Source organism: Cupressus sempervirens, chromosome 11 (genome assembly GCF_028749045.1).
Source record: "Cupressus sempervirens isolate cs-2001-9-10 chromosome 11, ASM2874904v1, whole genome shotgun sequence".
NCBI lineage: Eukaryota > Viridiplantae > Streptophyta > Pinopsida > Cupressales > Cupressaceae > Cupressus > Cupressus sempervirens.
The window spans coordinates 202,745,286-202,763,506 of NC_143128.1; the positions used below are offsets into that span (position 1 = coordinate 202,745,286).

At 38.1% G+C, this 18,221-nt stretch overlaps 1 protein-coding gene across 1 annotated transcript in view; it reads left to right on the plus strand.

Moving 5' to 3' along the window:
• Window positions 1–18,221, plus strand: part of LOC149528882 (protein ENHANCED DISEASE RESISTANCE 2-like) — a 94,381-nt gene that overhangs the window by 44,132 nt on the left and 32,028 nt on the right. Inside the window, exon 7 of the mRNA XM_089809628.1 lies at window positions 9,209–9,280. Within this exon, the coding sequence (XP_089665754.1) occupies window positions 9,209–9,280 (72 nt within the window). The remainder of the gene's footprint in view (window positions 1–9,208; window positions 9,281–18,221) is intronic.

Here is an 18,221-nt window from a genome sequence, read left to right on the forward strand (position 1 = left end):
GGCATACAAACAACGAGCTCAAGAGCAAGTATCATAACTCATAGTATTAATAGAAGAACAATACGCCAAGTAGGAATATCTATCATGTTCACCAACTGAATTTGCAAAACCATGCAGATGATGAAGGAACCAAATCAAATCAAATATGGCTGCAAGACTGAAGAGATGAGCACTGAACTTAACAAGAATCATACTATAAGGAGTGAACCTATGGCATCTAATGATGCACTGTAAGAGAAAAGTTTGAACCCTTTCTATCGAAGCCCAATCGTAGCCAAGGAGAGAAGGAAACCAAACCACAAAGCCATAAAGAATCGTCGACTGGACAAGGGAGTCCAAGAGGGATAACTTGGACGAAGTATCCTGAAAGTGGTGTCTGAAACACTGTTTCTCAAGCATAGCAAGATAACCCATACCCTTACTAACTTTGGACTAAATCACTGGTGTCATACTAAAGCGGGGTCCAGAGAACTTCACCCCTAGATACATATAAGTAGAAGTGATCTCAATCTCTTGTCCCTAAAAAAGAAGTGAAGATGAGAAGTCTTTAAGAAATTAAAGATCATAACCCAAGTCTTACCCAAGTTAACTACAAGCTGTCATTGATCGCAAAAGGAAGCCAAACCATCAAGAAGCCCCTATAAGCTCTTTGGAGAAGAAGCAAGAACTATATCATCCGTGAAAAGGAGAATGGAGATCAAAATCTGGTGTAGGTAACAATCATTACCAGGGAGTGAGGACTTTAAAAGGAAGTCCTCAAGCTCATCGATATACAAACGGAACAAAGTAGGAGAGAGAGGACAACCCTATTTGACCCCAATAGTGCTATAGATTGGAATTGAGAATCCCTCAGGGGTCTTGAATCTACCCACCACAATTTCGTATAATCTCATAATAGCAGTAATCAACATCTCAGAAATCCCAATCACTTGAAGCCTCTCAAATAGAACCATCCTAGGAACAGAATCAAAAGCCTTATAAAAATCAACAAAGCAATAGTAAATTTTCTCCGATCTATGTCTAAACTCCTAATAATAGCCCATAGAGTGAAAATGTGATCCATGGTCTGAAAATCGGCCCTGAAATCAGCTTGCGCTCTAGCTCTGCAACCTTTCCTGTCAAGCTCACTAGATAACATAGCATTAAGGGCTGCAGTATATAGTTTGGCAAACATGTGCCCAATCGTAATGGTTCTGTAATTCCCAAGATCAGAGACAGGAATAGTCTTGGGAATAGGGTAAATCAAATGCTTGGACCAAGAAATCAGGAACCCAGTGCAAACTACTGCAATAACCCCATCTGGCTATATCCTTAACAATCATCAATTTTCCTTTGCTAATCAATATTCTAACATTTCGTCAAACATATGGTAATCTTTACTGTTATTGTTGCGAATTTGATAATTTGACTTTCAAAATTACACTAGAGAATGCAATTGGGCACTTACAATTTCAAATCAATTTAATACTAAGAAGTTTGTATGAATGTCGACATTAATTCATAATTCTACCCTATGAACTGTGCAATTATATAATTATAAAAGACAAATGATTTGCTCCAGCTTTATTTCATTACCAACAATGTTTCAAACAAATAGTAGCAACAATAACATTTAAAATGCCAAGAACTTGGAAATATAGATTGGCTTTGACTTTTAATTTGTAGTCTAATGTGAATCTATAGCGGCCCCAATAATATATATCATAGACCATATAAATTGAACGCAGCTCTTGAAAATTGTAACAAGGGCCCTCAGAAATGTCACACAAACCCTCAGGTGAACATGACCCTGCAATTGATAAATTGTTGCCTTATAGTGAAATGGCAACCCTGTAACATTCAGATTGAACTCCTAGCTAGGACATAGAAGCATAAAATTAATAATTCAGCTTTCAATTTGCTCTCCAGAATCCAATCTTCAACACTTGTTCAATCAACTTCTCAATAATAGTAGATACAATAAAGAAGCAATCACAATTTGCTTTACCTCAGCAACAAATTGCAAGATAAAGTTAGAATCTAACCCTTATTTATCATCAAAGGCATATAGTTAAGAACCTAGGAAAAAACCACAAAGGCACAAAATCAAATATTTGATTGCATTCTTTTCTCAATGAAATGAGCTCATTTATAATGCCTTTATTGACAAAAGTTTCCAAAAGAAATCAACTTCTGAAATTGCGAAAGTTTCCGAAAGAACTCAGCTTTTGAAACTTTCCAACTTAACTCTTTTGGAAACATTCCAATGATAACTCAATCTTCAGCTTAAGTGCAATTATAAAGTTAAATTATAACTTTATAAATAGCCATTTAATTATTTAATAATAATTTGGCCACTAAAAAGATAATAACTCCCAAAATACTCATCATTTAAATATACTATTTGAAATAGGAGTCATACCTATTATTTCTCCATGTGACCAAATGCACTTTCCAAAAATAGAAAGTGTCCATCTTGATCAACACCAACTTACCATAGATAGTAAGTACACAAAACTAAGCCCAAACGAAGTCCGATCTGAGCCAAACGAAGGCCAACTTGTAGCTTACCAAGATGTGGAGAAGATAAGACCCTCCTAAGACAAGCCACTGCCACAGAAGACCCTCTATCCACAATAATTAGCCTATGAGGATCACAATAATAGGCTAATCCCTGAAACTCTGATGTTGACAAAATGGGGACATTATAGTCATCACTCCCCGAGATTGCTTGTACTCAAGCAATCGGGCAATATAGTGAACTCCAACCTCCACCTGGATCCCAAATGAAGAAGTGCGTGACATCGCTGTGGACACTAAACCAATTGCAAACCAGCATCATCAGGATCAATGACATGTCCTGCAGTCTAGCACCCAAAACTTGTGTTGATGATGTAGAAGTCATAATGTCAGCAGAAGGCAACTCCGTAGAAGATCTATGAAACCTCTTCTTCTGTATCCACGCACATAATATATATAAGGTTGGAATCTTGATTATCACCAACAATCCTTGAAAAAGACATAGCTACAGGAGAACCATGTGCACTCATGCCCATTGTATCAACAATAGGAGTATCCACGTAAAAATATGTAGATGTAGGAACGTCACCAATTGCTGCAACAAAAAACTGAACAAAATTAGCAGATGGTGAAAAATCATAATTATCAACATGTGCGCTATCAACAGAGCACACATCATTAACCGCATGCATATCACCAAGCTCCTCCATAGAGGGTCTTTTGAGGTAGTGGCTTGGCTTGGTAGGGTCTTATCTTCGCCACAATTCAGTAAGCTACAAGTTGGTCTTCGTTTGGCTCAGATTGGACTTTGTTTGGGCTTAGTTGTGTGTACTTACTATTTTTGGTAAGTTGAGTGTTGATAGAGATAGACCCTTTCTATTTTTGGAAAGTGCATTTGGTCACATAGAGAAATAATAGGTATGACACCTATTTCAGACGACATATTTAAATGATGAGTATTTTGGGAGTTATTATATTTTTATTGGCTAAATTATTATTAATTATTAAATGACTTATTATAAAGTTATAATTTAACTTTATAAATTCACTTAAGTTGGGAGTTGAGTTATCATTGGAAAGTGTCATTTATTAATTAGTTAAGCCAAGTCAAGTGAGAGAATTTTGAGAAAGCTTCTAATTAATGTTGTGTGGTGAAGCTTTTTGAGTGAAGTTACATTTTGGCAACAAAAGAGAATTTGGAGGTTATAAATACAAGCCCATTATGTTGAGAAAAGCATGCTTGAATATTTATTTGCTTTCGTTGCCTTTGTGGCTTTTTCTAAGATTTTGAATTTGTTGCCCTTGCTGAAGTAAAAGGGTTGCCTGAGAAGTGCTTGGCAATCTACAACTGTGTTATTGTGGGTTGCATATCTGGGAATTATTGCAAGTGTTTTCCCTACTGTAGTTACTGTGTCTAGGGATTGACCTGAGGTTTTTCTCCATTGCTGAAATATAGTGGAGATTGGTCTCTTGTGAATTCTGAGATTTTCACGGTGGCTTCTCATACTGTATTTCCTATAATCGAGAAGCAAAGTGTTGCTAAGGAATTTGGTACTGGGAGTCTAAAAATTGAGCATCATTCCTGCTCTATTTTTTGTGACTGGGTGAGTCAATTGACGTTGAGAAGTGCATGTTCATGGGCCCTATTTGGAGTGCCATTTATATTTTCCAATTGATAGGGTCTACCTTTGCTATTCAGGTTGTTCAAACTGCATTTTATAACAGCATTATTTCTGAATTTGAATTGCCATAAAATCTTTGTTTTGAAGTTGTGCATTGTGACCGAGCCATTTGAAAATACAATTCAGTCAAAGAAACAGGTTCCTCATATACCATTTGAATTTGTTGTATTTACTTTTAGGCACTAATTTGCATTAATCAATCTAATTTGCAAGTATTTGCTGAGTTGGACAGAGAATTAGAGCTGACATTATTAAATATTTGCAAATAAATTCAGAGATTGTTTGTGATCAGAAATTCAGTATCTCATTATTGGATGGTGTGGTAAATAATTTGCAAATCCTACCTTGCAAATTGGTCATCAGAATTATTCAGAAAAATCACCTGACTTTTTGATATTATCTAAGTGTGGAAATTAGGAATTGCAGAAATTAACACTGAGAGTAATTAATGTTTCTTGTCAAGTGTTTGATAAAATCCAAATCTTTAATTTACAAAGGAAGTTGATGTTTGTTAAAGCCATAACCAGCAGGGCTTATTACACTAACCTCCTCAATAATAGCCCGTAGAGTGTAAATGTGATCCATGGTTTGAAAATTGGCTCTGAAACTAGCCTGCCCTCTAGCTCTGCAACCTTTCTTGTCAAGCTCACTAGATAACATAGCATTAAGAGCTGCAGCATATAGTTTGGCAAATGTGTGCTCAATCATAATGGTTCTATAATTCCCAAGACCAGAGATAGGACCGGTCTTGTGAATAGGGTAAATCAAATGCTTGGACCAAGAAATCGGGAACCTAGTGCAAACCACTCTATTGAATAGTATAGAGAGAGATAGGGGCCCAAAACCAAGGCACCAAACTTCAAGAGTTCATCTTGGAAACCCTTTTTATCTACCGCTCTGTTGCATCTCATGGATCTGATCATCTTGTAAATGTAAGAGGGGGTTGAACAAGTGACAAAAAGGAGGCGGGATGGGGTGGATAGAAGGCTTCCCAGGGATGTCATAAAGTGCAATGGTGTGAGAGGTAAGGGAGCGAAAGTTAAGGATGGAGGATGGAGGGGAACAACAGGGAAAAATAGTGTGCCAAAAAAGCTGGGGGTTGTGGATCAACGTGGAGCAAAGGGATTTGCATTAGGAAGCGGTAAAGGATCGTTTCTTATAGCGAAGAAAACAAAGGTAAGACAACTAAAGGTTAGCAAAGTTGGGGAAATGAGCCTCGAAAGCGGAATGCATTGAGCGATGAAAAGCTTTGTAGTCAACATCGAACCATTGGTTCATAGGGTATGTATTACGACATTTGCTACGAAGGGAAAGTGAAGGACGGTGAGGTATGGAAAGGATGGCAGACTTCTAAATAGTCGTCACAAGCAAGTCAAACATGAAGGAGGTCTCACCAGAGTCAGTGAAACAAGCATGATTGAGGAGTCTCGAAAGATGACAAGAAAAGAGCTCACTTTCACCGTTGAGGAAGTGGAAGCGAATGGGGGAACGAGCAATGGCAAGAGAAAAACAAGGTGATAGAAGAGGAGGAGAAATGTGAGTGTTATCACTTGAAATTACACCCTAATTAAATTCAACAATAATTTAACATTTCAAGATAACAATGGAAACACTCCTAAGCTGTGGGTGAACTATAAAAGGAGTGAATCTCCGGATAAGGCCAGCTCCTAGCTTACTTACATTGTAAAACTACTTAACTTTTCAAGAAAAAGGAAGAGAGAAAAGAAACTTAACTGGGACGCTAAAACTTAAAACCTGAGTTTAAAGAAACCTTAAACAAAGGTGAACAACTTATGAAAGATACTTAGTCCCAAATGTGAAGAAAAAGAAAATTACAACCTATTATGGACCCCAATGCATAAATATTTCATTAACTGGCGTGAATGATGCAAATACTAATAAAGGAAGATGATTTTCACAAACTACCACTTGAAACACATTTATAACACAGTTAACAACCTGCACAAAAGGCCACTTCCAAAAAGATGAAGATATGTGAGACAGAAGCTCTGAAACAAAATGTCTTAAAAGAAAAACAATTTGTATTTCTTGCTTTATCAATCATGTGACACATTGAACTGCAATAATAAGTAAGATGAAGAACTTTGCAAATGAGATAAGACCTGCAAAATGTATTGATCCTCCACTAATAAACTGAGTTATAGATCAATAATGCCAAAAAAACCAAGGACAAAAATTACTTAGTCTCTCCAAATCACTAGTCAGAATTGAAAAAAAACTAAATGAGTTCAAAAAACTCACCAAATACACCTCAAATAACCCTTTGGGTCAGTTGCCAGAAAATAGCCCCTAAAGAAGGACATAGAAACCTCCAAAATAAAGTCTAAGCAATCCCTGAGGTCCACTAAGTCATAACAAGACCTATGACTCATTGTAAATTGCCTCTAAAAGGATCCAAATGACTATAAAAACCTCTTAACTGATAGGCAAAAATCAAATTCGACTTGCAAACCATATATTCCCTCCATATGTCTCCAAACTGACTCATAACTCATAAGTCAAGAATAACATCCTAATAAAAACTAAACTCCACATGTCATGTTTGACCTTTTAATGTATTTAAAACATAACAAACATATTTAAATAGTTTATAAATAACCATTAAATAATTTGTTTCACAAGGTGCAAATACATTGAAACAATGACATGTGGAAGACTAGGCCAGCCCCCCTGCAAAATAAGTAACATAGACTTACCAATTTTAAAAGAAAACACAATATGCCTAGACTCCAAAGTTTATGAAATACAACTTGGGGCATATACATTGGCATCTTGCCTTGAAAAATATCATTCTCGCAGTGAGTTTTGTTGGAAATCATGAGAGTTGCGGCTAGGGTTCAGGCAGCCGCCATAAGCCAACCTTGGGCATCTCTTTTCCAATGTGTATTGCTAATGTGTTTTCTTCTGCCACCCCCTGCCACTGTGAAGGTGTTATGCGAATGATTATCTAGGTTTTCTGTGCTTTCCCGCCTCTGAAGCCTCTAGAGTTTCTAATGCTTCTGCTGTAGCTAATTGCTAATAGTGACTGGGTAAGATTTGCTCTAAAAAATGCAAAAACACTTATGTTTTATTTGCTGTTAAAGGTTCCTCAGCCGCCATTAATGGTTATTTTTGTTTACTTTGCTGTTGGAGCCATTTTCTTTGACTGGAGCCGTGATTTCTCTGCATTTCTTGCGGTTATGTAGGCTGTGACTGAAAGGAGGTTTTCAAGCCGCCATGTTGAAAGGTAATGTTGTTATTGTTTGCAGCTGCCATGTTTGAAATTATGCTCTTTAATTTCATGGGGAATGTGTTTGCAAGCTATGACTGGTCTTATTTGGACACCATTTTCTTTTCTACTCAAGCATATCTCTACTGAAAGTTAAGAATGCTTCTCCCTTTCTAGGTTATAGGGAACATTTTCTTTTAGTTCTGTTTTCTCTGAAAAATTGGCAATTTCAAGGGTTTTGGGATTTGTTTTGAGGTTACCGCCTTTGACATAATATCATACACAATTTTATTTGATTTTCCAGTTGATGCATGCCATAGATATAATTGGTATTTTCTGCTCATTATGGACCATTATTGTTTTGCTAATGTGTTTTCTCTCAGCGAATTCAGCATCCCATGAGAAGTCTTTTGCCATTCCCCTCTTAACCATGTTCGTCCAGTCTACAGGATTGTCTTTCATGTGATTAATCACTTCAGTCAAGCATACAACCACATTAAGATTGAAGTGCAACATATAACTCTCAGTTTCTAAATTCCGCCTTCCATTTTCTTCATTTCCACTTCTAAATATGAGAGAGTACCATACTTCAATGCTTTAAGCATTATTTGATTTTCTGGGTCATGAAATGATGAAAATAAAAGAATATTAGACCCTAGCCATCGCTAGATGTAGCAAGGCTTCATCGTGCTTGACAATTACTCTAACATTCTCAATGGTGATCACTTCTTGAGCTTCATATAAGCCTACACATTGCCTTAATGTTGTTCTGCATTTACTTTTCCCATTTAAATCTCCAGTAGAGAAATTTGCAGGAAGGTTGCAGGATTCCATATAGGTGTTCTCGAGTGCAAAACTCACCTAGATAAAAGGCTCAATGAATGTCACTGCAATGCCATAAACAATCCTTGTCCGGATTTTATTTCTTCCCAACATTGCATATGTATTGTATGTGAGACTGTAGCACTTGAAGGGAAAAAATGCCAGCATCATATATGTTACCTCACACATTTTTGCAGCAAGTTTTATTCTATTATCCCAGAGGTCTTAAACTGTAATAAATGTAAATCTTTCCCCAACTATTCATCATTGTGATTGTCTAATACGGTTGTGACACCATATACGGATGCTCTCATATGCATTTTCCTACTGGAATTTCTCTTTAGTCCAGCCCACATATAATCTTCTGGACTTATTATCTAATCGTTTGCTCTCCTTTTTTGATGATTGTCTTGAAAATCAGCACTAACAAATTTAATTCCATTGCTGTAGTATGTTTAAAAAATCATGAATATATTTCTCTGCTTCGGAAATGATTATAGGAATCATTTGAAACATTCAGATTTAGGCACCTTTGTCGCTGAAACTTTTCTTGTCCTATATTTTCCTTGGTAAACATTGCTCTTCATCATTTTTCTCTTGTTCTTTGCTTGTTACGATAAATATACTTCATTTCAAAGTAAATAACTTCCTATAACACCCTTTGTTTTAATAATAAAAGTGTCATAGATGAATACATCACTTTGATATCCTTACTATACTTTTGATCAGCTCCGATGATCCAACCTCTTATAAGCACGCCAAGCTCAAAAACCTTTGTGGGAGCCTATGGTTATATCTGCAAAGTTGTTAAGAGATTGGATGTTGCATAGGAAACAAACATGTCAGAAAAAACTAAATCAGGATTCTATTTTTTTTTGGATGTAAATGCATGTGTGGGGTAGGAGGATGAGTTGTTGGCCATTGCTTAGATCATTTTGATCTAACTCATTTTTTGCATTTGCAAGATTTGGAGCAGGAGCGTGGACAAGCAAGATTGCAGAAGTGAGTGTGTGGACAACCAGCAACAAGCCAGTCATTCCAGGCAATGGTTGACACCTATGAACCCTTTTGCTTTTCTGTTCTTAGTTTCTGCACTTGTATTTATGCGTAAAAATCAGGTTTTGATTTTTTTTTTTCTTACTGGTCAGTTTCACAACTTGTGTGAAACACTATGGACATTTAATAAATAAAATTACATTTTTGAAAAAACTTATAATACTTGTTTTATATGTTGCTTTTTTTGGTAATGCTTTTCGTCATAAAATGTAATCTATAGGCATGAAATGCCAAGTGTTTGATAATAAATCATTCTAGCAGTTCGACCTTTCTATTTGAGTTGATAGGTCAAATGGATAACAAATTGGCGACCTCTACAGGGTGTCTGCCTGCTAGACATAGAAAACCAGTAGCCTTGACACTTCCATTGGGCTCGAAGTCACTACAAATATGCAAGCATGTGAGATTATATCTTTTCGCATGGTGGTATATGCATGATTGGTGATGATGAGATAGGCTTCCTTTCATCATTAGGAGTTGTGTTTATAGCATTAGGTTGATGGAAATAATGGCGCATGCTTGCATATATGAACACGTCAACACAGATGTCAGTCAAAAGGTAGAGCAATGCTGGATGTGTGTAAATAGAATAGCCAGGTATTCACATGCGTATGTATGCTTTATTGAGATTTTTCATATCATCAAAACACAACATCCATAGGGTATATGTATACATTTGAATATGCAGTGAGGATATTTGCATACATTAGGATTGCTTTATCTTTTTGCTCCTAAAGGGAAAAATGAAAAAAGATTCTGTAGCATTAGAGAGCTGTAAATAGAATTACTGACCCAAAACACAAAACACAAAGGCTCATGTATGCACAAGTATGTTGACCCACTAGTCATGTTGGTATATGTGAGTAATTTAGAGAAATTTGACCACTATTCATGTACTGCTTGATGGATTGTATCTATGAATATGCCTAGTTGGTCAAGATGCTTGTGTGTATGTGGGACTATCTAAACTTTTCAGCTCCTCAAAACTTGAAAACTTTATTGAAAATAGAATGCAAGGAAAACCTATAAAAACCTGTGCATAACAACACTTAGGGAGAGCAAAACCACAAAACATAGTGCAACAACACCTTATTGAAAGCTAAAAAAGAACTATACAAGAACTCAAACCTCAAAAAAACACTTGAGGTGGATTCCATGAATTGGAATCGGTAGCACATCACCCTCCATATTAGACAATTGGAACGCATTATGTTCCTTGCATTGGGTAATGATAAATGGACCGCTCCAAAAGTTATCAAACTTCATATGCTTGCCCGACTTGCTTTTCAACACATCCCACTTCAACACAACATCTCCTTCAACAAAATGTTTAGAAGTAGTTTTCTTATCAAAAACCTTCTTAGTTTGAAGCTGATGATATTCCACTGTCTCCATAACCCTCCTTCTAGATTCTTCTAATTCCATTAGTTTCTCATATCTTATAACCATAGGGTCTTCCCCCTCAAACATTTGTAGTTGATGCACAATACCCCATAGACCAGCATGTAAGGAGAGTTGCCTATGGACCTTTTAGAAGTTATACGATCCGCCCACAATGCAAACTTTAACTGAGAATGCCAAACTCGTTGATTATCTTCCATTACTCGTTTGATAATCTTTATTAGATTCTTCTTGGTGCTTTTAGCCAAACCGTTCCCCCGAGGGTAGTAGTTTGAAGATATACTTAGGTAGATACCATTTTTTACAGCCCACTCTGTTATATTCAAACCAACAAAAGCCAAAGCATTATCTGATATTATTGATTCCGGTATACCAAATTTGGTAATTATATCTTCATAAAAAACTCAAAATAGATAATTCGTTTGCATCCTTCAAAGCAATAGCCTTGGTCCACTTGGTAAAATAATTTGTTGCCGTGAGTACCCATCTATGTCCAACACTAGAAGGTGGGTTGATTGGTCTTATGTGTTGTAACCAACAGTTTTGTGTAAAAATCCAGTTGCAAAATAGGATGACCAGCCATAGCGTGTGAGATAGAGTCTCTCCTACCTAAAAGGGAAGGCTCCCTCTTCTCACTATTTCTTGGATCAACTCAAGGTAAGCAAGAAGTCGAGAGATTTTATAAACAGGGTGTTACCAATATCCTTTCTTCTTAACTTTTAAGAAAGAATCCACTTACTCGTGGAGTGAGTAATGGGCAAGGTGAATCTCTAACTATACTTTTATCAAGAGCTGGACATAGTGATACCGATGAGCTTTCACTAGCTCAAAGGTTAGCTGAAAATATACCGGTTTGGCTCTAAGTCCAGTCATACTTCTATATGGAAAAACTTTACAATTAGGGCACAAAGACTCCTAAAAGTAAGAATAACTTAACTATTTTGTGGATTAAGAAGAAAACATGAGCTATAGACAAAGCTTCTAGCTATATATTTCCACAATTGCTCCTGATCAAAGCTCTGGCTCTAATTGCTTCTTAAATCTTTTTTATTCAAAGTTAAGTCTCAAATGCTCCTTTGTATTCACTTTCTCTCAAAAATAATGCTTAAACAAACAAAGTTCTGCTAGCACAATTTCTCCAGAGCTCTCTTGTATAAAGATAATGATGATTTTACAATGAGGGGGCATTCCTTTATCTAGGCACAAGAGTTGAGAAAAGGTGGAGGAAAACGTGGGAGCAACTCAACCAACTTTGACTTAGTCTAACTAAGAGAAAAAATAGGGTTACATGCAACTACACATGCAACTTGCATTACATCTTTTATATACATACAACTCGCATTACATGTAATTACACTTTTTCATGTAATGCATCCTTTACAACTACTAACATGAAATAAAAACAAAACGACAATCTTAGAGATTCTTTCTCAGTGCCTTGAATTTGACAATGATGTCACGCACTGTTGGAAGATCAACAATTTCCATAGTCTTTGATATGGCTTCTACTTACTAGATTTTCATACGCTGAATGCACAACTTTGGAATTTGTTGCTGTAGTATCTAAGAAGTGTTTTGTTAAGGATTTATACAAAACAAATCAAAATCTTCAGAATCTACATCAGCATTGATCCTAATTGTATATTCTGAATTTACTCTCTCTGCTGTAATAAGATTACCAAAATCATCAGTAACACGGCATCCCATTTGTTCTAAATCACAAATAACACTTGTTTCAACTGCTTGACAATCTCCAAAGGCCACCTGCAACTTTGTGATCAACTTCCTCAATGTCTCCTTGTAACCAATGAGTCCTTGAAACTTGAAGAACATTTCACATGATGGAAGAATGTCACATGAGACCATAGCATCTAGATCAAATTTTATCATTTCATCCAAATCATCAAGAATTTCCTTCAGGTTATCTGCTTCTTGTGTCAAAGAGGAGATTAAATTTTGCTCCATTTCATTCATCTCTTTGACATGCCTAAGAACTGCAAATGATTTTGTAATAGCTCGAACTCCAAAAATGATTTCTAGTATCCAAGACTTTGCAACTTCAATTAGTTTTTTCTCTTTAGACATTTGAGACATAACAACAACACTCTGAGAAGATTGTTTCTGGATGACTTCATTTAGACAAGAGATCTCCTATTTCAGTTGATTTTTCTTTTCCCAAAGTTCATGATTGCTCTTTGATACATTAGCCAATGCATCTCGAGCATCTTGCAAACAACCCAAACGTGATTGCTTTCCAATTTCAACCTTAGTAAACTTGTAGTTAGAACGAGTAAGTGTTGATGCGAGTTTTGTGTCACTACATAACATATTAGTAATTGGATGCTTGATACAGAATATCAAATACACAATTCCTCTCTTGAAAAGTTATCTCTCATGGGACATGAGTATAACTCCAATGTTCCTTACACTGTTGGATACTCGCTCAGTTTTATCAATGTGATTTGCTGGTAATCACGTAGGCGGCCTTACGTTTCCTTGTTTGAGAAAAATTTGGATCTTGGTGAGAAAATGGAGATGGTGGTTCGGTGTGAATGCTAGATGATGTGGATGGCGCGATGATGGCAATGTAGGGTGAATGGCGATGGAAGGTGAGAATGCTGATGTTTTGGTTTACTTCTCTAACTAACCTCTTCTAAGCATGAAATTTGGCTGCTCAACTACTCCTACTCCTAAGAATGGAAGGTTAGCAGATGGACGGGGATTGAATCTGATGAAGGCTAACCAGCGGCCCTACCTCCATAGATGCAACGCTTCAAAGGAAAGTAAACTAGATCACCACACAAAGCCTCCCAACCAGCCGCTAGGATGCTAGTGGCCTAGTGTTGACCCCTATCAAACATCTACCAAAGCTACCATGCAACTATCCATTTTATTTTACTCTTACTCTAACAACTTGAAATGAAATTGCTTCAACTTGAAAAGAAAATTTAACTATGTGGAAGTAGAAAACATGCAATAACACCCAATGTTCTTAGTCAACATGCAATGAAAAAGAGAGCACTTTGGTATTATTTTCGCAACAATTTCTCCAACCCCTCCCTTTACAAATGAGAGCCAATGGCCTTATATAGAGGTCCAAAATACAATGGACGGTAGAGATCAAAACAAGATCGACGATCCAGATTGGATCCAAAAACCCTAATTAGGGTTGCCACCCCATCGGCCAATGAGAAGATGCCACCTCATCAATGGACCAATGAAAAAAAGTGCAAAAGTGGCAACCAATGAGAAGGCACCAAAATGGTGGCCAATCAGAAACAAACACTCGTCCTATTCTAGAAGAAAGAGAAAGTTGCCACTTGGGCTTACATAAGATGATCTTCTAATATAATTCTTCCTTTTTCTTTTGTTCTTTTAGCTAAGGCAATGAACTTAGCTAGCCTTTCGTTAACTTCTTCCATAGGAGGACAAGGTGTGTGCTTCGCTCGGTGTTCTGCTGACTTTGCCACGCTGTTTGCTGCTTGTAGTATCCTTTCGTGATCCTTCTCATATTCCTTTGCAAACCCAATAAAAGCATTGAGTGAGGAAAGGGTGTTCAGATGTTTCCTTTTGACGGCAGCCTTTCCTAACTCATCCAATCTCGATCCAAATCCTGTCTCACTGACATCCTCCTCTCTAATACCCTCAAAATCAAGCGCCACCCCAACGTCGCTCATCATGGTCGAAATGGAAGTGTCGACGCTTGGGCCGTGTTGTGCAATCTCATCATGAATTTCTTCAAGTGTTCTGAATCTGGTAGTCAATGCGACATACCAAGATTCAACTATGCTCAATCCTCTCTCATCAACCAACCGGGCTCTTTCCAAATATGCCTCCGGTAGCCTAATGAACGCCTGCAGCCTAGGAATAACCAAATCCTTGATGGGAAGAAAATTCTTCCATTCCTCTTCAAATAATCTGAATTTGTTTCTAACAGTCACCAATGACTGGAATGTTGAGATGAAGGAGGGCAAGAAATTTCGCCCATCTTGGATTGTATCATAGATCCAACCCCTTACTTCATGTAACTGAGCTGATACCTCTTCTGAATTGCTCCCGCTGTCTTGAGGAAGGGCTGCCTGATGCAGCTGTTGGATTGGCTGGCAATCTCTCCAATATTTATTTTCGGCCTCCAACTTTACTATCCTTTCGTTTGCCTTCCTCAATCTTTCTCTGATTGATGCTATGCCTTCCTGAACCTCCTCACATTCCATATCATCTGTATTTCTTCCCAAATTATGTTCTACTATTTCGTACTCCTGGGCTGCAATCTCATCCGCTGCCTTATTGACTGTTGGTATAGCAATCTGAACCCTTCGGTGACCATCACTGTCGCTTTTGATTACCCTTGCCACCGTATTTGCCATCTGTTTTTGGTTCTCGCTATCATCCTTTTCTATTAGTCCTTGGATATCATCAACTGCGTGAGCCATTACCACCTCGCCTCTCGGCATAAGCATTTGCCTTAACCATAGTGGTGCAGTGCATCTCCCCAAATCCGGATTCGGTTCGACCAACAAAGCATCACCAACGGCCTTAGACGCCTGACTTATCTCTTCAATATCAATCGGCCCATCTTCTTCTCTACTAGTTTTTGCCATATTTCCTTGCTGGTTCTCCGAGAGAGGGGAGTACTCCGTACTTTCACTGTAGCCACTTGATTCCGAATCAGAGCTCACCTCCACTGCGGCCCCTTTATCACTCGAATTGACCTCTTGGCTTCTAGCCTTAGTTATACTCTCCCTTGACGGCGCTGCCCGCTGTCTCTTGGCTGGAGGTTCCGAACGTTCTTGGCTTTTCTCTACCTCCAGAGCCCTCTTCTTGCTATTTCTAACTGTCTCCGATTGCCGGCCACTTCCTTCACCCTTCTGTCCGATTGATTCTACTAGACCTTCCTTTGGTTTCATCATCTCATAAGTAAGGAGAACCTTTTGTCTTTGTAGCTTTCTCAACTTGGCATTATACCACGACTCGGTATGCAAATCTACTGTCCTTGTGACTGCCTCCAAGGAAGGATCCTGATGATCGTCCCAATCCACTGGATTCAACTCTGTTCCAACTACTGTCTCATAGTCTTCTCTCAACACACTACGATCATCCTCCAATTGATCGGGAATATCAAGGCCTCTCCATCTGATATCTCTCATCATGTTCATCGACAATCTCGAGAAAGCTAGCTTTCTCACGTGAAAATCATCCTTTGCATTGGCCCAAAAGTCCTCTATAGTGGGAACATGCTTAAATTCGCTTCCATGAGATGCCTTGATAAGACCAACAGGGTCGAATCCTTGCCTTGCTCTGTACCATCCTAGATGATACCACTCCAATTTCTTTTCCGCAGCCTCAAAGGCGGCCCGATTTGGGCAACTATCATTGTCAATTATAATTGAGAAGGAAATGCCTGTTTTCCCCTCATTCCTCATTACTCTATCATAGTGCTCAAGCTGCCTAGCCAATTCCATCAAAACTACCTTGTCGGGCGGGTATCTTGGAAGCCTCTTGGGACAAACTGTACTTCCTGCCACTCTAATGTATGTGAATTGCGGGAATTGGATGAACCAACTCCCAAACTTCTTAATCCTTGCTTCTGCTTCCGATGAAAGTCTCTTAGCAGGCGCCCCTTGTAATACCCTTACTGTCTTCATGGCGAATGCATCGCAAAACATCTTGTAATCCTTGTTATTGTGCAAATGAAGCTGCGGATAGCATTCATGCACCAAATATTGCCCCGGCCCATTACCAATCTCTCCTAAGGCCCTAAGTCCCGAACTCTCATACAATCTAGCAATTAAGTAAAACAGATAGGATCCCATGTAGAATTGCCTTTGGTTTTGAACTGTTCTAAGTTGCAACTCTAAATTTTCACTTATGATCCTAGCCCAATCAAATTTTCCTTTTCCCTTTTCAATTTCATCAATGAAGAAGTACATCCAGTTTTCGAATTGCATAGCTTGAGCTAGGCCCATGATCCGGCTGAGAAGAACAATGAGATCGCCATATTCCGGCTTGAAATCTGCCACTATAAGCCTTGTTGATTTGTTAACTCCTTTCCTTCCTTCGTGAATCCAATTCCGCTTTAGATGTGAGAAGTAGGCCTCTTGGTTACCTTGAAATAATTTGGCCGCCTGATCCACCATTACAACTGTCATGCCCTTGCTCTGGGGAATATTAAATGTCTCTTCAATTGCTTGTTCGCCAATGTTGGCCAACACTCTCTTCCCTTCGCCAAAAATGATGGATTTACTGTCTAGATCAAATCTGGATGCACACTCCATAATCAATTCCGGACAAGGCAAAGTAGGAGGAAAAGCCGCTGCATGTACAATTCCGCTCTTGTATATCCTCTTTGCCAAGGGGGATTGTCCTTCCTTTAGTTTGTCCCTCATCCGTATCATGTCCACTGTAGCGATATTAGTATCGGTTATTTTCTTCATTTTCAAGAAGAAGGAAGTTTTGGGTGTCATATCCTCTTTGTCTTTCTTAGCGTTTGCCCGCTTGGGATTCTTACTTGCACTATCATCCTCCATGCTCGTCGCCCTATTACGGGATGGTAGAGTGGTGGACCAAAAGGCAAGAAGAACCAAGTAGTGCAATTCTTAGAAAAGAGCGAAAGAATGGATGTCAGCTTAAGCACTCCTTGCAACTCTAGATGATGACTTTCACCTTAACTAATAATCTTACAGCAACTTTTCGAAACCCGGGATATGACATCAAAGAATTACAAATCCCTTTGCAAATTAGAAAACAAAGCCTCTAAGCTTATCCAACACTTGCCTTCTATGCAAAAATCAAACTTTCATGTGTATCTCTTCTCTCAACAAAATTGCCCAAATCTGATATAAAAAATTGCAGCCCCTCTAGAAAATCAGAATTTTGTCTTCCACAAATTTCGGCCCCCACAAAATTCGGCTAAGCATGAAAAAAAAATCTGCCCTTCCACAAAATTCGCCCAAGCAAAGAAGGAGCAAAATCTGTAAAATCTGCCACCTAGGGCACAAATCGCAGCCCACAAAGTGGAGCAAAAATCCCCACAAACGCAAAAAATCTGGCCCTTAGACAAATCGCCCAACAATGGCAATGGAGAAATTGCCCAAAAATCGCCAAAAAAACTGCCTTTCACCAATTTCGCCCAAGTCTGGAAATCTGCCCTTGCTTCAAATTCGCCTAAGCATGAGGAGCAAATGAATTGATGAAAATGAAATGGGAGGGGACTCCCTTTATAGCAGCTTTCACCTTCCTCCCAGGCTGGCCGACTTGGTCCTAAAAAAAAAAAAAAACAAAATTAAAGCTAAGTTAGTGGCCCACTTTAAATACTTTGCCAAAATTTTAATTTTCTAAAATGAAAACTGCACTTTTAATTTACTAATTAACCACAAATTGCAAAACGAAATTAAATGGTGCCTTGGGGATGCTAAAAATTTCTATTTAATGAGAGTTTGCTAATTAATACATCCTTGAAGTTGAATTTTGGCTAACCAAAAGCCATTTCTTAATATTAATTTACCAATTTCATTAAATACCAAAAGCTTTCA